Below are 22354 nucleotides of genomic sequence, written 5' to 3'. Positions count from 1 at the left end.
TAAATGGACGATAGTGCACTATCTTCCATTTAAATCAGATACGGTCAAATTAAAGGAGTTTATCATCACCAAGCCCTTAATATATGAAATGTTAAAGGGATTTATCTAAGAAAAAGAAGATCAAAAATATGAACAGTGAAAGGACAGCAAACTCAGTTATTAACAACCACACCTAAAACAAAAGCAAACTAAGAGGACAGCTAGATCAGGAGTGGAAACATAGAAATGAAGATCACATGGAGGGTTAGCAACAGGGGAGTGGGAGGGGGAGAAGGTACAGAGAATAAGTAGCACAGACGGTAGGTAGAAAATAGACAGGGGAGGGCAAGAATAGTATGGGAAATATAGAATCTAGAGAACTTAAGACACGTAGACATAAACTAAAGGGGGGGCGGGGAATGGTAGGGGGAATGGTAGGGAAGGGGGTGTGCAGGGTGGAGGGGAGTGAAGGGGGGAATGGGACAACTGTAATGGCATAATCAATAAAATATATTTTTTTAAAAGAAGTTTTATGGGAACTCTACTTTCTGCTCAATTTTTCTGTTAACCTAAAACTGCTCTAAAAATCTTCTACTTAAAACAAAACAAAATAAAATAACATAAAATAAGTCAGATCATACACCTTAAGTAGGAAAAATCTTAGGAATGCAAGATTGGTTCAATATTCAAAAATCAATTAATGTTCAACACCCTTTCGCAATAAAAACACTAAAAAAAGTAAGAGTAAAAGAGAACTTTCTCAATCTGAAATAAGACATCTGCAAAAAAATACAAAAAAAAAACCCAGAACCAAAACCAAAAATAAAATTAAAAAATCCAAAAAACAAAACACAAAAAAGAACTCCACCGAGAACAACATACTTAATAGAAAAAGACTGCATGCATTTTCCTTAAGGCACAGGTGGTAAACATAAGGCCCACGGGTCGAATCCAGCCCTCCACCTTGTTTTATCTGGCCCAACACCTTCTTTCTACCTGGCCTCAGTGCCGAGCTCTCCCTTAACTGTTAAGGAGTAGTTACATTTATCCAGTCCTAAAATTACATTTGGCCCTTTGAAGGCAACCGCAAGGCTGTTGTGGCCCCTGGTGAAAATGAGTTTGACACCCCTGCCTTCAGGTGAGGAACAAGGATGTCTGCTCTTTGCCCCAGAAATTAAGGAAAAAATGAAATAAAAGGCAGTCAGATTGGAAAGGAAAAGTAAAACTATATTTGCAGGCGGCATGATCTTGTATATAGAAAACTGTAAGGAATATACTAAAAAACTATTTCAAATAATAAAACAAGTTCAGCCAGATTGCAGGGCAACACTGATAATATAAAAATCAACAGTATACACAAGCAATGAGTAACCCCAAAATGAAATTATGAAAACAATTCCATTACAGTATCATTAAGACCCATAAAATATTTAGGAATAAACTTAACAAGAAGTGTAAAACATACTCTGAAAATTCTAAGATTGTTGAAAAATTAAAGAAGATCTAAATAAATGGAAAAACATCCTATTTTCACGGATTGAAAACAATGCTATTAAGATAACAATCCTCCCCAAGTTGATTTACAGATTCAATGTAGTCACTATCAAAATCCCATCTGGCTCTTTTCAGAAACTGCCAAGCTGATCCTAAAATTCCTATGAAAATGCAAGAGACCCAGAATAACCAAGACAATTTTTAAAAAGAACAAAGTAGGAAGACTCACATTTTCCTATTTCACAGCTTACTGCAAAGTTATGATAATTAACAGAAAGAGATATATAAATCGATGGAACAGAGCAGGGGTGTCAAACTCATTCTTACCGAGGGCCACATCAGCTTCCCGGTTGCCTTCAAAGGGCCGAATGTAATTTCACTTCCTTAACAGTTAAAGAGTAGTCATACTTATACAGTCCTAAAATTATTTCAGGCCTTTGAAGGCAACCATGAAGCTGATGTGGTCCCTGGTGAAAATGAGTTTGACACCCCTGGAATAGAGAGTCCAGAAATAAACACTTATATTTACACATGCAAAGAATGAAGTTGAATCCCTACCTCACACCATACAAAAATTAACCCCAAATAGACCATAGACCTAAACATAGAAGCTATAAAACCCTTAGAAAAAATATCAGTGTTAAGCTTCATGATCCTGGGTCAGGCAAAACCTTTTCAGATACAATACTGAAAGCATAAGCAACAAAAAACAAATAGATAAACTGAACTTCATCAAAATTAAAAAACACTTATGCTTCAAAGGACACCATCAAGACAGTAGAAAACAAACCGGAGAATGGGAGAATATATTTGTAAATCATATACCTGATAAGGGACTGGTATCTAGAATACTCATATATAAAGGACTTAACAACAACAAAAAAAACAACCCCAAAATGGGCAAAAGACTTGAATAGACATTTCTCCAAAGATATAAAATAGCCAACAAGCACATAAAAAGATGCTCACCCACATTAGTCATTGGAGAAGTGCAAATCAAACCACAGTAAGGTACTATTTCACACCCACTAAGACATCTATAATCAAGAAGACACATAAGTGTTGCTAAGGATATGGAGACATTAGAACCCTCTTACACTGCTGGTACGAACGTAAAGTAGGTTCAGCCACTGTGGAAATCGGTTTGATAGTTCCAAACATAAAGTTACTAGATGTTAAATGACCCAGCAATCCACTCCAAGTTATATACCCAAGAGAAATGAAAATATAACTTCACATAAAACTTACACATGAATATTCATTATTATTCAAAATAGCCAAGAAGTAGAAATAATCCTAATATTCAACAACTAATGAATGGATAAACCCAATGTGGTATATCCATACATTGGAACATTATTCAGGCATAAAGAGAGGTGAAGTAATGATATAAACTACAACAGGAATAACCCTTGAAAACATGCTGAGTTAAAGAAGTCAGTCGAAAAAGACCACATATTGTATGCTTCTATTCACATAAATATACAACACAGGCAAATTTATAGAGACAGAAAGATTAATGGTTGCCAGTGATGAGGGACTTGGGAGTGATTTGCTAATGAGTATGAGGTTTCTTTCAGTAGTTAATGAAAATGTTCTAAAATTAAAATGAAAATTTACTATATCCATTAAATTGTACACTTTAAATGGGCAAATTGTATGATGTGTGATACGCGAATTACATCTCAAGAGAGCTATTTTTTAAAAAGCAAGTAATAATAAACAAAATTCAGTAAAGCAGTTTTCTTTTGGTGGGGCAGGCAAGGCAGAGAAATGGAATAATGGTGCTTAAAAGCAGCTTCGACAGTGTTGGTTTTATGTTCTATTTCTTAGGCTGGATTGTTGGCTCATGGATACTCTCCATTATTCTTTGTAACCTCCATACTTTTAAAAATTGTATGTATGTATGTATGTTTGTACATATACAGGATGGGGCAAAAGTAGGTTTACAGTTTTAAGTGAGTTCATTCTTGTATTATTTATTAATTGTTGTATTACTTTCTATACAAACAACTGTAAACCTACTTTTGCCTCACCTTGTATATCTATATATCTATATAGATATATATAGATATATATATATATATTATGTCTGTTTAATTGTTTAAAGAGCACAGGCTTTCAGTTGGGCTTCCAGCCAAGATGGAGGCATAGGTAGATATGCTTTGCTTCTTCACACAACGAAAAGAAGAATAATAATAAATTTAAAAACAAAAACAAGTAGATCAGCCAAAAAATCGAGCTGTATGGAAGTCCAACAACCAAGGAGTTAAAGGAACATTAATCCAGCCTAGTAGGAGGGGAGGAAATGCGAAGCCTGGGCAGCAAGGACGTAGGACAAGGCAGCGGCTGGCAGACTGAGATATTCCACATTGGCAGGCAAATAAGCCAGAAGGACCTACTGGGAAGTGAGACAGACTGTTCAACCCAGGGTTCCAGCATGAAAAGCCTCAAAAACCTCTGGCTGTAAAAACCTATGGGGTTGTGCTGGCAGGAGAAACTGCCAGCCTCATAGGAGAGTTTGTTGAAGAGACCCACAAGGTCCTAGAATATACAAAACCCACCCACCGGGAATCAGCACGAGAAGGGCCCAATTTGCTTGTGGGTTGCAGGGGAAGTGACTGAAACCTGGCTGAGAGCTGAGCAAGTGGAACAGTTCCCTCTCTGACCCCTCCCCCACATACAGTGCCACAACACAATGAAGTGGTTTGCCCTACCCTGGCAAACACCTAAGGCTTTGCCCCTTATAACATAACAGGTGCTCTGAGACAAAGAAATATGACCCAAATAAAAGAACAGATCAAAACTTCAGAAAAACAACTAAGCAATGAAGAAATAGTCGACCTATCAGATGCAGAGTTCAAAACACTGGTAATCAGGATGCTCACAGAAATGACTGAGTACAGCTGCAAAATAAAGGAAGAAGTGAAGGCTATGCAAAGTGAAATAAGGAAAAATGTATAGGGAACCAACAGTGAAAGGAAGGAAACTAGGATCAAATCAACTGTTTGGAACACAAGGAAGAAATAAACACTCAACCAGAACAGAATGAAGAAACAAGAATTCAGAAAAAAACAAGGAGAGGCTTAGGAACTTCTGCGACAACTTTAGAAGTTCCAACATGCAAATCATAGGAGTGCCAGAAGGAGAGGAGGAGCAAGAACTTGAAAACTTATTTGAAAAAATAATGAAAGAGAACTTCTCAATCTGGCAAAGGAAATAGACATGCAAGTCCAGGAAGGTCAGCGAGTCCCAGAGAAGTTAGATCCAAGCAAGCACATACCAAGGCACATCATAATTACTTTACCCAAGATTAAAGATATGGTGAGAATCTTAAAAGCAGCAAGAGGAAATAAGACAGTAACCTACAAAGCAGTGTCCATATGACTATCAGCTGATTTCTCAACAGAAACCTTATAGGCAAGAAGGGGCTAGAAAGAAGTATTCAAAGTGATGAAAAGAAAGGCAAGGACCTACAACCTACATTACTCTATCCAGCAAAACTATGATTTAGAATGGAAGGGCAGATAAAGAGCTTCCCAGATAAGGTCAAGTTAAAGGAGTTCATCATCACTAAGCCCTTATTATATGAAATGTCAAAGGCACTTGAGATAAGAAAAAAAGATCCAAACTATGAACAGTAAAATGACAACAAACTCACAACTATCAACAACTGATCCTAAAACAAAAACAAAAACAAGCTAAGCAAACAACTAGACCTGGAACAGAACCACAGAAATGGAGATCACATGGAGGGTTATCAGCAGGGAGGGGGAAGAATGGAGGGAAAGGTACAGGGAGTAAGAAGCATAATAGGTAGGCACAAAACAGTCAGGGGGAGGTTAAGAACAATACAGGAAATGGAGAAGCCAAAGATCATATATGTATGACCCTGAACTTGTACTAAAGGGGAGAAACACTGGAGGGTCATTGCAAAGCAGAGGGGGATAAAGGGGAGGAAAAAAATGGAACAACTGTAATAACATAATAAATATACTTAAAAACAACAACAACAACAACAAAAGAGCACAGGCCTGGGTTAAAAGCCCTATTCTGCCACTTGTTAGCTATGAAGCCTCAGGCAAGATACTTAGACCTCTTAGGGCTATAGTTTCCCCCTCTAAAAATAGGGACAGTATCATGTACCTCCTTAAAATTATTCTTTATAATAAAGAAACCCTTAGAGTTTCTTTAAGGAGAAGATATTGTTATAAAATCCATAGTAAAAGTCTGCTAGACTCTCACTTCACTAAAATAATGATTACTGTTAGATACCCTTCCAGACTTTTTGGAACATGAGTGATTTTTAAAATATTTTAAGAGGCCAATCTTTGACACTGTTTTCATTTGACAAATTGTGAGTATGTTTCAAAGCTAACCACTCTACTATTCAGACATTTGGTTGCTTTCAATCTGGGGGACTATAATTAACCATGAATAAACATCCTTATGATTTATGCTCTTAGGGTTATTGAACACCTACTTTAGCTGTATGCTGAAAATACTTTATAATGGTATGCTACTGTGTTTTGTCTTTTTTCTCCAATCCAGCATTTTGTGACTTGATGTTGGTGGCCTAAAATTGGCCATTACAAGAGTTTTTACACCGCAGAAATTGGCCAAGCCCTACAAACTGGGGCTTTTTATTTTTCAGAGATCCTGTTGCTAAACATATACCAGCAAACCACTGAAGTAAGCCATTCTTTCCTCATTAATTTTAAAAGGAATCTGTAGAACATACTAATCTGCCACTTATTCATTAAGTTTATAGAACAGAATAAGGAGCTTAGAATTGTCTGTAATGGTTTTCTGTGCCAGTCTCACGGACTGCTTTGGCAGGTTTGGTGTGCTTTGGTATGCTTTGATGTATTGATGAGACTTTAGTAGACAGTTTCTATTTTTCTAACATGAGATCACAGTATTGCACTGAGAATGTATTTTCCCTAAACAATTCAACAGCATTTTTAAAATATAAGATAGAAAAGAATAACAAAATAAAGGGCTATTTTTAGTAGCAGTTGGTTACTATAGACTTTTTTGGATTAGGGCTCTTTATTCTTTAAAAAAAAAATCCAAACATAAGAAAATAAAACACTATTATGGAGCTCTGTAAATATCACTTTAAAGTATTCCCTCATAAAAACTACCCCATTATGTGAAGAAATAGGGATCTACATAAAGGGAAGGCCCAGTGATTGTATTCTTCTTTGATGATCACTATCACGCACAGAGTCAGCATGAGCAACTTTCAATTCAACAACACACACACAGTCAGTTCTTACTCAGGACCACATTAGGTTCTGGAGACACAAACAAGACATGTGGCCCCAGCCTTTGAAGCTCTAATCATTTTCAGTGGATCAGTGGATAGGGAATGTCGTAAGTGGTTATAAATAGTTGCTTTTACTAGCATTGAGGGGAAGAGAAACAGGGAGACTGATTTTGATTTGTCTTTAAGAACAAGCATCTACTTTAAGAGGAAAAAAATCAAAGTATAAAAAGTAGTTAAAGTTTGCCTACCTATACAGATAAGCTGGTATGTGTTGGTAACTAGATCTTCAGAATCTACACCAGTTAAACACCACTGTGTCCCTATTTTAATGTCTTTCCTGCTGAGGTACTTTAAGAAGTCAGTAATTTTTTGCAGATACAGATTACCAACTGAATACAGTAAACAATGCTGCTTATATATTTTCTTACCTGTTACATTTAAATTTGAACTCCAGATACCTTATTCTAGGTGCTTATGTTATTAAACTATGTAAGGTAATAACTGGGTGGACTTAATAAAACAACCCCTTTTTCTAAGTAAACCAAAAGGCTTCATTTTTCTAGACTTGATTTTAGTTGATCTGTAGTAGGCATATCTCATATTGTACTTTAGAGAGCAAACACAGCAGCTGCCCTTTTTATACACACAGTTGTGGCTTAATATACAGAGTGACAATTCCAACCACTTCCAAACACTGATACTTTAGACTTTAAAATCGATTTCTCAGGGATTTGTGCTATATATAGAAATAATCATTACCCTTTGGGAAACAATGGCTCATTTACTGAAAATGAGTTTAACAAAGGAATTATTTGCTACTGAGATAATACAGAGCAGAGAATTGGGTGACACAAATACAGCATCATCAGCTCATGTGACTGACTGTATTAGGGTAATTTACTGAAAAAAGAAAACTACAGTAACTTAAAATTCAGCTTCAACAATGAACAAAATTATGAAACCAGATCTTAGGTTCTCATTTTGAAAATAACTCCCAACCTGAAATACCACAAAAAAAGAAAAACTTGGCAGAACGAAATATTCCTATTTTGCTTAAAACCTAGTTTTGACTGGTGTATGTTTCATTTACACATATGATTCACACTGAATTTTGTTTTAAGTATTAAGAGAATAAATAGCATTCGAAAAGTCACAAGATTGAAAACTTCCAGTTCCTTCTCTAGTTGGAGAACTTACAAAACTTACTGCATAGAACAGTGAGTTGATGCAGTGACCATAAATTTCTTTACATTTAATCTAAATTTAATTGAAATGCAATTTCAGCAAGTTCTGCAGAAACAGCCTCAAAGTGGGTAAAGCAAAAGTCACAAAATGTTAATCTAGAAGACTTATTTATAGGTATATCACTGTTTCTTTCAAATTTTCTAAGGTTTAACATTTTTCAAAAAATAAAGGGGGCAGGGGCACAATATCCTCCAAGCAGATTCACCACACAATTACACATAATGTGAGAAAACTGAGTTGTTTTCCACCAAAAAAGCCTTCAACTTTTACCAGAAACCTTAGACACTGTCACACAAAAAGCAATGAGCAGAACGTTCTAAATATTCTATTTTTCTCAGCTGCACAGTTTTTGTTTTGTTTTGCTTTTATAAGAACACTTCCTCCATTTTCAATGGGTATTAGGTTGGACAGGTATTACTGGTAAAGCAGCAAAGAGCAAAGGTTCTGGCTCAGCCTCCAACCAGCTGTGTGACCTTGAACAAATCTCTTAGCTTCTCTGGGTCTCAATTTTCCCATTTATAAAAGGAACTAGTTACACTACATGTATTCTAAAGTATCTTCCAACTCTATAATTCCTTTCTGACAGAGTCCTTGGCTCGTGAGAATGAAAAAATAGCCCTCAAAAAAAAAAAAGCCAAAAATCTACCTTTGTAATGTTAGTGATACAAACAGGATATGAAACTGTAAACAATGTAATTGTGATCACAATTCTAATATCACAAACACACACATGTATCAGATAAAAAACTGAGAAAAAAATACAGCAAATGTTATCAGTGGCTATCACTGTGTTATAGGTTACACGTAGCTTTTCTATAATTTTCAAATTTCCTACAATAGGTATACTATTACTTTGATAATGGGGTGGGAGGATCAAAGACAAAGAAAAATCCCTCCTTTTATGTGTAAAATAAAAGTTTTACATTTGGAAAAATCCAGAATTTGAATGATTATTTCAAAAACAGCTGGAGTTAATCAGGAAAAAAAATCTCTGGTATAGTCACCTACCTGATACCTGCCTACAAAAGCTCTTGGTTATTTGCTCTAAATTAGTAAGCTTTAGGTAGGCACTATTTTTTTTACTCATTCTGAAACTGATAATTATGACAGCTAACATTTACATAGTTCCAGGCATAGTTCTAAGACTGTACATAATACTATATTGATTCATTTATTCCTCACAACAACCGCATGAGACAGATATGCTCTTACTGTCCTTATTTTACACATGACAACCATGAGACACACAGATTAAATAATTAGTCTACAACAGCTAATAAGTGGCAGTCAAGATTTAAATCCAAGCAATCTGTCATCAGAGTACAGACTCTAAACTACTTAACCATACTGTCCTTCGGACTTAAAATATAGTCTTCCTCAGGTATTCTTGAACTGTTTTTGGCCTTGAAGTTCTTCTAAACTACTTTTCTTGAAACTAAAAATAAATACTGGGATAAAAAGACTGGCCGAACTTTTAACTTGCTAGCTTAAAATTATGATTCATTTCTAAGTCATTACTTCAAAGCTACAGGGGGTATAATTTTCTTTATTTATTCGCATGAGAGGAAGGGGAGAGATGGGGGCAGGAAGGAGAAAGAGGGAGAGAGAAACATCGATTTTGCTGTCCCATGTATGCACTCACTGGCTGATTCTTGGATGAACCTGCAACCTTGGCACATCAGGATGACACTCTTAATCAACTGTGCTACCTGGCCAGGGCCAAATTCCCATACATATCGATAGGTAAATAATATAACACTGGAGGAATTAAATAGCATTAATTACTAAGTTTAATATTGGAATGTTTTAATAAAGGAAGGTGCTTTATTGATTGACATTGTTTGTACTCATGAATGTTCTTGGGAAAAAGCCCCTAAAACCAACTGTTGTACCCTTCTAAAATTTCTATTTTATTGAAATGAACCCTGGCTGGTGTAGCTCAGTGGACTGAGCATGGGCTTCTGAACCAAAAGGTCACCAGTTCGATTCTCAGTCAGGGCACAATGGCAGGGTTGTGGGCCAGGTCCCCAGTAGGGGGTGTGCAAGAGGTAGCCACACATTGATGTTTGTTCTTCCTCTCTTTCTCCTTCCCTTGCCATCTCTCTAAAAATAAATAAATAAAATCTTTAAAATATATTGCAATGATATCTTAAACTATGTTGCAATTAATTCGTTTGGTTTTTAAAAGAATACGCATCAATATTTATTTTGAACACTGGCTTTAGGATACACCCAGTTAACGTTCAATAACCCCAATTACTATAACATGCTGAACCTGGCAAAAGGAACACAAGAGGAAGCCAACCAATTAAATATAATTGAAGGTTCCCACCTAATTCTCAGGCAATTCAAACTCGAATCAAGTATGCATGTGTCCCTTTTTCTGCACAGTATCCATATTTTTTGCCAATTTTTATGGCTTCTGGATTACTTTTAGTAAAGCTCAAATTTCCCCACCTCTGTATTAGTAAGTTTCTAGCCTGTTAAAGTATAGAAATCAATAGTTTCCTTTTAAGAAAGTGAGGAAGGTGGGGGGAAAAACTTTGTGCCAGGCTGCCTCTTAACTTAGATGTGCAACGAGACAATCACCTGATAATTGCACCCTTTGGGTACTTCTGTACTGGTAAGATAATAACATGAAATAAAGTCACCTGGTTTATTTCAATTTACTTACACAATTGGCATATCTGCCATGGTACATTAAGAAAATTAGCATGTAAGAAAAATCACCTGCTTATGTAAATTGAGGATGGTTTTTATTCAAGCAGACAGGGGAAAAAAGCTGCAATCTGGGTCAAATGACTAATTTTATCTTTTTGTTCAAATGTCTCTCTTCACCTTTTCTCTGTGGTTCAGAGAAAGAATTTTAGGTCAAGGAATGGATAAACAAAAAGTTTCTGTGTTGTCCATTCCCCTGTAAGGAGTTTGCTGCCTGACACTACGGAGCTCTATACAATTTAAGCTCTACTTAAATTGAAAACAAGTCTGAAAACTTTATCTAGATAACAAAACCACAACACTGAGAGAGGAAAGAAAAGAAATCAATGGGGTATATCTGATCTAACTGGGAAGGAAAGCAAACATGGCAAGGATCAGGTACCAATTTTACCCTCTGCTACTTTAGGCAAACAGGGCTTTAGGAAAGAAAATACTCCCAATAATTCAGGGCAGACAAGACAAATTCTCCACAGGGAACATGATTCTACTTTGCTCTATAAATGTACCTGGTCAACTTCTCCTGAGTCTGACATAAGTTAGATGAATGTGTTCTTGGTCAGTAATGACTGCCTCCCCAGCACTGGTTGCCTGCATTCATCCTTCCCACTTATAACTTACTCCATCTCCAGGTCCAGGGTGGACCTGAGTGCTCAAAAGTAATCTTATCTCCGCTGACAGTGATTGGTTCAGGAATGAGTATACAACTCAACAAAGGCCAAAGAGACTCCAGAACTGTGCTAGTCAATAAGGTAAAGTCATAATACCGGAATATTTTTCGGTATTGAGTATTATCTCATTTTTCCTTTGAATAATTTAGAAGCTATTCAACATGTAGTCCTGAAGAACGCTGTCTCGTGATCACTAGCAGATTATGTGCTCACAATAATGCCACGATACTTTACAAATATTAATGCAATTTCATTACAGAAATTTAGGAAACACAGGATTTTATAAGTGAGAAACCAAGACTCAGAAAATCTAAATAACTTTATCAAGGTCATAGGGTCACTGGCAGCAAGATGAGGATCATAACCATGTCTTCTAACAAGTTTAGTACTCTATTACCCTGTCATTAAAAAAAACTCTCAAGGAAATGGTAACTTGAACATGACAAAAAGAAAGTTCTCTGGTTTATTAAACTAGAAATAAAAACTTGGGATTTGGAAGAATTTTACTAATAAAACAAAGTGCTGTCAAGATTTGATATTCTTTAGAATCAAGCATACCACATATGGGGGGGGGTGCGGAAATCATACAATCATTTTCTCAAATGCTATCAATGATCTATCTGCTAAGTTTGATGGCTTTTCCCTACCTTCATTTTCTTTGACTTTTTTGTTTGCACCAAAGATCACTCCCATCTTCGTAACTATTTATCTTCTGCCACGTGTAGGCTGTCAATCGCTGCGAACACATTCTCATATCTGCCTGTTCTATAAGCTTTGCCTCCAATAGTTTCTTCCATTTACAACAGAGTATGTTCCCTAAGGTACAGACCTCAGCTCCCTCAATTACTCTATTTATTTATGTATCTTTTTAAAAAAATCTATTTGAACCACTCACTCTCCTATTTAAAACTTTCAACACCAGGTTGCCATTCCTGGTGTTTCATATTTTTTCATGATTGCTCCCCCACCAAGGAGTTTTTCACTGCCCCCCCAGTCATCCCCCATGAAATTTTAGTACCACAGATATGCTATATATCTGTTTATGTAATGCATGTATACACAGGGGTGGGCAACAGTAGGTTTACAGTTGTGAGTACATGAAACAGTTTATTTTTGTACTATTATTTATTCATTATTGTATATTTTCCATATGAACAATTATAAACCTATTTTTGCCCACCCTGTATGTGCTTTACTCATAAGAAGAACAAGACTTTATTTTTTGCTCATCTCCCAAGAACCAATGGTGCCTCAGCTCTTCAGCAGGATACGCCAACCTTTTCAGGATCTAGCTCTAGCGTGATCCTTGTATCCACCCTAGCTCCCGTCCCACTCTACATTTCGGCAACTCCTAAGAATGCTCTTCCCTATTAGTTGACTCCCTCATTCTTAAAACTCATCTGAGATATTACCTCTTGTAGGAAGCATCTAAACCTTCCACAGAAATTCCTCCTCTATGTTCCTGTAATATCCAGAAAATATCTCTCTTGCTGTAATAATGGTAATGAATTATAATTATCCATTTGCATATCTCTCTCCCTCGATATATCATGATCTCCTTGAAACCCCTATTATCTGGCACAGTGCCTAAGAAATAGTCAATACATAATAAACGAGTATGGTAAGAATAAGTGAAAATAATGTATCTTTCAGTTTTTATTTAATGGTTTCAAACTTAGTTTCAATTCTCCATCAAGACACCCTGAGAACCAGGATGTATTACTTTTTCATACTGTTCCTTCAGGGCAACACTGAGGCCTAAACATCTCTGTATCAAAGTACCAAGAGCATCACAGATAATAGCAGAAGCTTGATAGAGGCTTGCAAAATTCTTTACAGAACTAAATATCCTGTAATAGTCCTGGTCTGTAGCAAGTTGACAATAAAAATTCATTGGCTAGTGAGTTCCAGCAATGTCAAAACTTTCTACTGTCTGATAATAAATATGATTCAATTAGCCAAACTATTCAGAACACAGAGGTGAAACTGCATTTATGTAAAGAGTACCAATCATGATCAATAGCAGACAACCCTACACTACCTTTATTTACAACATTACAATTAACTGTTAAAGTTCAACTCAATACAGTTTCTTAAAGTCATCTGTTCATAATGTCAGAGTACCACAATTTTTTCTAACATCTCCCGGTTACGGTACCTTGAACTACAGACTAGGTCTATAATGAATGACTTGTCACATGCTATTGACAGTATCACAACCATTGTCTTAGGCATTCTCTGCATTACCCCCAAGCAACAAGATCAAACTGACTGCTATATTACTTAGGACATCATTGTTGATCTACATTAGATGACCCAGTCAACAAATAATTCACCGAAGTATTATAGATGCACAGGGAATTATCAGTAAAACCCAAATATAATCTTACAGTGAAAAAGCTTCTACCCGACGGCTTCTTTCTATTTGGTTGGATAACAAATGGAGAAGTTTCTTTGGCCTTGATGATTTCCATCAAAGAAATCCAATCAGCATATTAAGGAAGCATACAGTATATAAACAGTAGATTCTTGAACTGCTAGGACATCAACAAATCTAATAAAAACCACCAAGAGCAGCCACTCAATTCTATAATATAGAATCAGTGAAAACTCTAAAGCTCCAAGTAATGAAGATAATGAAATATTTCAGTACTACATTAAAGAATGGCCTTTTATATCAAGACACAACATTTCTACAGTTGTCTGTGTTTTGAAGATTAAACACCAGAACTTAGATTCAAACCTATATTCAATTAATGCATTTTGCAAATATTCTTCTTCTAGCATAGTGTGTGAAAGGGAACTCTGCCCTTATTTCTTTTTCAGGACACACAGTACCAGTGGTACTAATTGATGGCTTAAAAAGTTGAGTGTAATTTTGAGGGGCATTGTTGTTTTAGCTTATATGAAAAGGCAATTCTTTCTGAAATGTCTTTTTAAAATAAAACATATTTGTACTTTTTCTTCTATGATGATGTTTAATAGTATAGCAAAATCTCTCCCTAAGAATGAAACAAGTTTCTTTTGTTGTGTTGTGGTTTTATTTTTGGTTTTTGGATACAATTTGCATAATCTTGTCAGGAGCCTGAGCACAAAGTGACTTCCAATGTTACAGGCTATGGAATTTCCACTGCCAAGAAATTAGCTCAATATCATCAGATTGTGTTACTTTTATTCTCTAACTCTGCTTTCTCTACTTTATGATCATGAACCAGCAGTTTCTAAAAGTACATCCTAAGCACAAAATGACTTCCAATGTCACAGGCTATGGAGTTTCTATCACCAAGGAACCAGCTTGGTTTCATTAGATTATGTTACTTTTATTCCCTCTCTTTGCTTTCTTTACTTTATGAACCTGCAGTTTCTAAAAGTATGTTTGTTTGTAGTTAAAATTCACAATATAGACATCCACATTTCTAGTTTCACACAAACGTGTTGTTATGTCTAGAAGAGCAACCATTTCCTTTTATGGTGCAGGCTCTGCTTCTTCAAAGCTCTTTTCACAAAGCAGACCCCCCCCCCCCCATCCCCAAAGAATCCAGCTGTGGCTGTTAATCTTGGCCAATAGAGAAACTTCAATACTACAGATTCTTGACCTGTAAAACACAGTTAATAACAAGATATACTTTACTATATTTTAGTATACATCTTTCTGATGCAACTAAATCCAGGATTTTTCCCCAAACATATCCCCAAAGCATTTTCCATTCTTCCAAATTATAATTTGCTATTTGAAGAGTAAAAGGACCAAAAAAAAAAAGGCTCTAATTTTCACAAGATGAGCAAGCTAGACAATCTTTGCATTGCATAAGGATTTACAGTGAATAATTTTCCATTAAATCACACATACTTTGCCACCTCACTGGGATTTTATTTAGCAAGTCACACTTTTTCATGCAAACACAAGTAAAATGTATTTCCAGTAAAGCTGGACTTTGATACTAAGAATGTCCTTCATTTGTTACATTCTGAGAAGAAAAAATTAATTTCCTAATTTCCTTCCCAGTATGTAAATCCGTAACACTTTCTAAAACAGTAGAAATGATCTGACTAGAACACCTACCAAATCCATACAAAGATGTACATACATTTTTCTGTGTTTGTTTTTTAAGTAATTGAGAGAACAGGACCGAATATTCCCAACTCTCCCTGGTGTACAGCACAACTAAGTGCACACTCTAGGGTAACGTCACACCTGCAAAAACAGTCTGCATGTCGATTTCACCTGGTAAATCTGAACATATATGAAACCACTTCTATGCACACTAATATGTCTGATTTTTCTACCAAGAATAATTACAATTTTAAGAACCTAGCATTTATTGAGTGCTTACTGTGTGCTAGACAGCGTATTCATTGGTTTACAAGGATTACTTCATTTAATCCTTACAGTGATCCTATGAGATAGCTATTATTATCCTCATTTTATAGATGAGGAAGAGAAAGGTTAAACAACTTATCAATATCACACAGCTGGTAACTAAGTAACACTACAGTGATACTTAAGTTTTGAAAGACAAATAACAGTAACCTGTGGAAGGTGTAAGATGAAAATTCAAAGTTCTCCAACTTGGAGTACAAAGGCACCAGACCAAATTAATTCCGAGACCTTTATCTTTTAATTAATCAGATAAGTAAAAAACCAAAACACTACTTTTATAAAGAAGAAGCTTTCTCCGTATTCACTTTTATCAAAATGGCAATAGCTGCCGTTAATTCAATCTGTGAGAGTTCAGACTGCCACTATCAAAACTGCCCGGATTTAGCAGTCCTCAAGCTCCTCTTGTGTAATCGGCTTCCTCAAATTCTCGAAAGTATATACCTCGTAAGACCCTGAAGCCCTCACCAGAATACTCTTTGTCCCAGAGAGGTCACATCTTTAAGCACAATATATCCCTTCCTCTGGTAACAATGAACTACAGACAAAAAGGTATTCATAAAATCCTCACCAAATGACTTAGGTTCCTGTTTGGGTGTTGTTTTGCATTTTGGTTTTGCGCTATGAAAATGACCATATGGAAGCCCTAACATCTGATAAAGTTCAAATTATATATAATGCTTTGATAACACATGAACAATATTCTATCATTGGCAATGAGTGTATCTCACACTATCCCATGATCATATTACAAGGTAAACTGGAACCTCTACTTTGAGATAAAACACAGAAGGCAGTTATTAATGAAACCTTAATTGAACTGTCAAAGCACCATCTATGCGGCAAGCTAATAGGTAATTCACTACTTTTACACAACTGTCCAATACTGATAAGTTATTCTACTAAATTCAGCAGAAAGAGAAATCAAGCCTGGTAGACTAAATTGTTCAGTGATAAACCTGAATGGTAAAATGCTGCATCACTTCTATAAATATCTCTCCTTGTCTACATGCAGGAACAATATCCCTCAAAATTACATGCAGCGTTTTTCGCCACCAGTTAGTACCACTGGGTTCATATCCAGAAAAAAAAAAAGAAAGCAGATATAGTTTACTTTCCTGTGTCATGCCAGAAGAAAAATACTTGCAAAATGCATTAAACATACTTGATTTGAAGGGAATTTTATAATATCCAAGTAGGTATATGGTGCTTTAAATCAAATGATGTATCACTGGGACAATAGTTTTATGTTACATTGTGATCATTTTAGAAAATAGTTGTTTCTGTTGGATGCTTTCTAAATTAAAAAGAAAAATTCTGGCTCAGTTAGTTAAAATGTAAAACACCTCAGTAATATCTTCAGCTTGGGTTTAAGAATATGAGTACAGTTCACTCTGGTTTGGTGTTCAAATCTCTACTTTTAACAATCTCTACTCAGGTCACATAGCAGTTAAATTCCAAATACAATAAGCAATTCAGACAGCAAGTCAACAGTATAGAAATATAAAAATAGAAATGCATTTGCATACTAAAACAGACACCTGGAATTCTTCCTTTTTTTCACACCAAATTGTATTCCACCTATAATAGTTGACAAAAACATTCAATGCAATTAACTAGAAAAACTTGGCTAAAGAACAAAGGGACCCGACCAGATCAAGTAACCAAGCAGCAAAGATGCCACAGCACCGTGCTTAGTAGTGGGGAGAAAAAGTAGTATTCTAGCCCTGGCTGGTGTGGCTCAGTGGATCGAGTGCTGCCCTGCAAACAAGGGCTCACTGGTTCGATTCCTAGGCAGAGCACAAGCCTGGGTTGTGGGCCAGGTTCCCCAGTAGGGGGCGAACAAGGTGCGTGAGGGGCAACCACTCATTGATGTTTCTCTTCCTCTCTCTCTCACCCTTCCCCTCAAATAAATAAATAAATAAATAAATAAATAAATGCCCTTACAAAGTATTCTAGTAGACCACAGCCTTTTTAGGGGGTTACTGGCAAACATAAGGCAAGTGGTGTACTACAATAGAAGACATTGCAGAAAAGACAGTTTCAAGTACTTGGAACAAACTCCATTAAGTGGTAGAAGGGGTCAATCAAAGAAAGAACCTAGAATGGATTCAAATCAAACACATCTGGGATTTTCATGTATCAGTAATTGATAATACCCACTATCAGAATGTTCACGATTGGAGATGTTTCAGCACTCCAGTTCCTCACTTCCCTCTTTAAAAATAAAAACTTTTCCTTAGCATCAACTTGAAGTTAAAACTTCAGCAAGTTACACCGCCATTTGATAGAAATGTAGGTAACACCTTTATAGTATAGAAAATACAACCCATTTCCCTTTCCGTATCTCTAGTACTTAGCATTGTATGCAAAGCATTAAAATGAAGGAGTATCCACATCTGAGAGAACCCACACAAATTCTCTGGAAATCGGTAACAAAATGTAAAACGAGGAACAACCTTTTCCTGTCCACCCTTACCACCCACTCTCCACTGTCACCAAGCTTCGAATCCTCAATGGAATGGAACGAAGTCCACAGTGCAACCACTGAGGATAGGATATGGAAGAGAGGCAGGAACAGGCAGGTCCCTGAGCAGAGACAGCGAAGGCCTTTACTCTCTACTCATTACTGGCTATACTCTTTCCCACCAGGAATCGCACGACCTTGGAGAAGGGAGCAGTACGGCAGCAACCTCCTAGATTATAAAATCTGAAATAAACCCTGGCTGGTGTGGCTCAGTGAACTGAGCACCTGCCTGTGAACCAAAGGGTTACCAGTTCAAGTCCCAGTCTAGGATACACGCTTGGGTTGAGGGCCAGGTCCCCAGTAGGGGACATGTGAGAGGCAATTACACATTGATGTTTCTCTCCCTCACCCTTTCTAAATATAAATAAATAAAATCTTTTTTGAAAATTGGGTATTTGATATTTTTAGAAAATAAGTAAAATCTGAAATATATATAAAGATTACCAGACACAATGCAAAAATGATATTCATCAGTTATAGCCTGAAAAACAATGCCAAAAGGAGACATTTACCAGGCTAGTTCCAGAAAGTTAATTTCCCTATGGCGATGGGGGCTTTTCTAGACATTAACAAGAATCTATTTTTTTAATGCACTCAAAACATCAATTCATCTATCCACACCAGAATACTAAATCCTGGGGGGGGGGGGGGGGACTNGGGGGGGGGGGGACTCAGTTCACTCTAGTTTTGATAGGAACAAAATCCTACAATGATAAATACATTTTACTATAAACTACTTATTTTCCTAAGGGCAAACAGACAAAATGTTGCATGTAAGAAACCCTTGGACTTTTAAAAATATCTTAGCACTAATTAAAGTAGAGCTGTTTCATACGTTTAAAAAGTATACCTCCTACTACAGCAACCAACCAAGGGATAACAGCAACTTAAGAGACACCAAACAACACTAAAACATTACACTGAATGTGGGCCACTGCGTAGCTGCAGTCTACTGACCTCATTTGTGGTACTCATGTGTGATGCTATATTTAAGATATTCTTATCAAAAGGCTAAAGCTACATACTTCCCAACTGTAGCTTTACGGTTTAAATAAATCACTCAAAAAATGACTTAACTGGTTTGACTATGAACACTATCTTCTTTCTGGGGATCAAGATCACAAATTAAGGACTGAAAAGATGGAAGGGACAGCAAACTAATTATACAAAGTATATTCCAATAAGACGATGAAAAGGAACTGAGTTTCGGTCAATTGTGACATTTGCTGCAATTGGGCAAATGAGAGATGACCACGATCTTCATAGGAAAAACGTTTCATACATCCATCTATTGATCCTACATTCGGTGGCTTGCTTAGATTCTAAGCAAAAAGTTTGGCAGACAGCAAACTCATGTGTTTCTCGTCAGAGGGTTCTCCACCAAAACTTGCCATGACTCAACAGCCTGGGTAGCCTATTCATTAGGCCTCTCTACCTTGTAAGTGAGGGTGTCTTTCTACACCCTCAAGTTGGGTGAAGAAGCTTGCTCCACTTTGGTCAACATGGAGACAACCCTAAAAGATGACTCGCCCAATCACAATGAGAAGAAACCATGAGAAGTTGTGCTTTTCTTTTGATACTCACCAGACAACACCAAAGGCTCCATATCCAATAGGTCTATCCGGCTCAATGTCCAGCTGCTGTTGTGGATGATGCGAGTGCTGATGATGGTGCGCCTTAACTGTAGCAGCTGCAGCAGCCTGTACCTGAGCTGGGGCTGCTGCAGCTGGTCCAGGAGCCTGACCAGGTGCCGGTGATGGGAAATATGGCTGTTGTTGCCCAGGGTTTAACATGGCGGCCGCTGCGGCCGCTGCTGCGGCTGCCGCAGCTGCCGAAGACGTATGCTGCTGTACAGGGTGTACAGCAGCAGCCGACCCCGGATGAAGATGGTGTTGAGGGTGGTGGTGGTGGTGAAGGTGAGGAGGAGGGAGGTGTGGAAGGTGATGGTGATGGTGGTGGTGGTGACCTGCTGCTGCTGCAGATGTACCGCCATTGTAAGCCGCCATCATTTTTGCGTTGGCTCTTGCGCCACAAAGAGACATTCAAAAAATGCCCTTTGATTGGAAAGCAAACTAGGTCAAGCTGTCATTTGGCCATTTAAAAATGAAGAAAAACCACGCACTCCACCTCAAAAAACATGGAGCGTAATTGGCTTTATGTCTTCATCAGTCAATCCAAACAAGTTATAGAGGATCTTGGTGTTTAATTTTGGGGTGAGTGTGTGTGTGGAAGGGTGTGGGTTGCCAAAAAATAAAAGAAAAGGAAAAAGAAAAGGAAAAGGAAAAGGAAAAAGGGACCCCCTTCCCCCCAGGTTTCCTGCCACAAGTGGGTACTAAAACTCCATCCTTAATTTGGGGGCGGTTCCAACTTCGAATGTGGGAATAAAGGCCAAACCTCCCGACCCCCTGAACTCCACACACGAAAAGGATCAGGTAACACACCACCCTTGGAATCTCGTAAGAAGGTTGACTCATCTACCCCTTCCATTCCCACATCCTTTTCTAAACACCTACCACCTTCTCAAAAATACAATTTAAAAAAATCGGACCACCCCAAAATAAAAAGACGGGGGGAAATTTGCAGAGAAACCAGTTTCCCCCCTCGAACTCTCAGGCTTCCCTACATCTCCCCCTACTCCCAGTCTGGTTGACCCGACTGGTGGGGGGGTGGGGGCGCGGACGAGGGGGATCCTAAACTTTCCGGAACAGAAAAGAGCCAAGGAAGCAGGCAGGAGGGGATAGAGTGAGCCGAGGAGGCGACAGGGCAGGACAGAGAGGAGAAAGGGAATCTGGGCAAAGTGAAGGTAAGGAGGTGCAGGGAGGAATGAAAGAGATGTGGGCAGCACTCGGACGCCCAGACAGAGGGAACCGCCCCGGGATGAGGTTAGGGTCCCGGGGCCAAAGAACAGCAGCTCCGGGAGGCAGGCGGGATGCAGTCAGAAGAGGGCAGACTCCTACCCCCGCAACCGGCTGCTCCTGCTGGAAGGGTTGGGGGGGAGAGCGGGTGGGTCCCCCCCGCACGACGGCCCCCTCAGGGCTCAAGGCTGCTCCGTCTCCCCCCCACCCCCCCACCCGGCTTCGGTCCCCGGGGCCGCTTTCTCCTCAGTCACTGAGGCCGTTTTCTCCTCAGCCGCCGCCTCCTCAGCCACCGGTGCAGCCGCGGCCAGACTCACCTCCCCTAGCAAAGCCGGATAGAGCGGAGGCAGCGGCGGACACGCGCAACCAGCCGCCGAGGCCCCGCCCCCGTCTCACACTGACCGGCTTCCCTAGCCAATCCACGCCCACCTGTCCGCATCCGCCTCCAATCCTGGGACCTGAGCTTCAGACAGGCGCACTCCTTGGCCAGTGGCAACAAGGAGTGGGTCTCCTGGGGAAATCCCGCCCCCGATTCGGGATGGATTGGTAAAAAGACCAATCAAAAGGCAGAATTTGGCCTGACCGACAAGGCTAAAAGCGAATTAAAAACCAAAGGTCTCCGTGACATTTTTCTTTCGCCGCTCTCTTTTCTTTTTCTTCTTTTATTTTTTTTGGCAGGAGCAGGAAGCTGCGTGCTAACCCCGCCTGCAAAGCTGGAAGAGAGGGTGGAATGAAAGAACCAATCATGAGCAAGACACCAAGATCAGCTCGACCAATCCTTGGCTTGAAGATGAAGTGGGCTGGAACTGAGGGCCAGATAGACACTTTATTTAACAAATAGAAAAAAAGATTGATCTGAGTCCCACCCTTAAATCCCCTATAGGTTAGGATTGTGGAGACTTCGCTGTCATATCAGCTACGACCTCTTTCGGGGGCGGGATCAATGAAAGAGGTGTGGCCTGAAGGAAAGGGGGCGGGGCCTAGGCAAAGAAGGCGGAGTCCGAGTCTTAAATGGTCCATTGATAGGAGCCCTCTACTATCCATTTCAAAGGCATAAGGTGTGAAGAAGTAGGGAGAGCAAAAGTGACGTGGAGGTTCGGAGATGCAAGGTCTAAGATAACAGTTCATAGCTTGTGACTGGTCATTCATGGCTAATCCTGAACTTGGAAAAAGGGGTATTATATCCAGCATTTACAACTCAGCTCTCAATAGACAGTA

General features: G+C 38.4%; 1 protein-coding gene across 2 annotated transcripts in view; it reads right to left on the bottom strand.

The window, feature by feature from the left end:
• Nucleotides 1–21657, bottom strand: part of NLK (nemo like kinase) — a 150842-nt gene extending 129185 nt beyond the window's left edge. The window contains exon 1 of one of the 2 annotated variants that reach the window (XM_037070322.1): nt 19866–21657. In XM_037070322.1, coding sequence (XP_036926217.1) covers nt 19866–20323 — 458 coding nt within the window. In that variant the 5' untranslated portion in view covers nt 20324–21657. The remainder of the gene's footprint in view (nt 1–19865) is intronic. The other variant, XM_037070321.1, reaches the window with a different exon arrangement.
• Between the last annotated feature and the right edge of the window lie 697 nt (nt 21658–22354).

The sequence above is a fragment of the Sturnira hondurensis genome, unplaced genomic scaffold (genome assembly GCF_014824575.4).
Source record: "Sturnira hondurensis isolate 20B ecotype Veracruz unplaced genomic scaffold, ASM1482457v3 Scaffold0018728, whole genome shotgun sequence".
NCBI classification, from domain to species: Eukaryota; Metazoa; Chordata; class Mammalia; order Chiroptera; family Phyllostomidae; genus Sturnira; species Sturnira hondurensis.
Note: the sequence above shows the minus strand (reverse complement) of the source record. Positions and strands in the feature narration are given on the sequence as shown.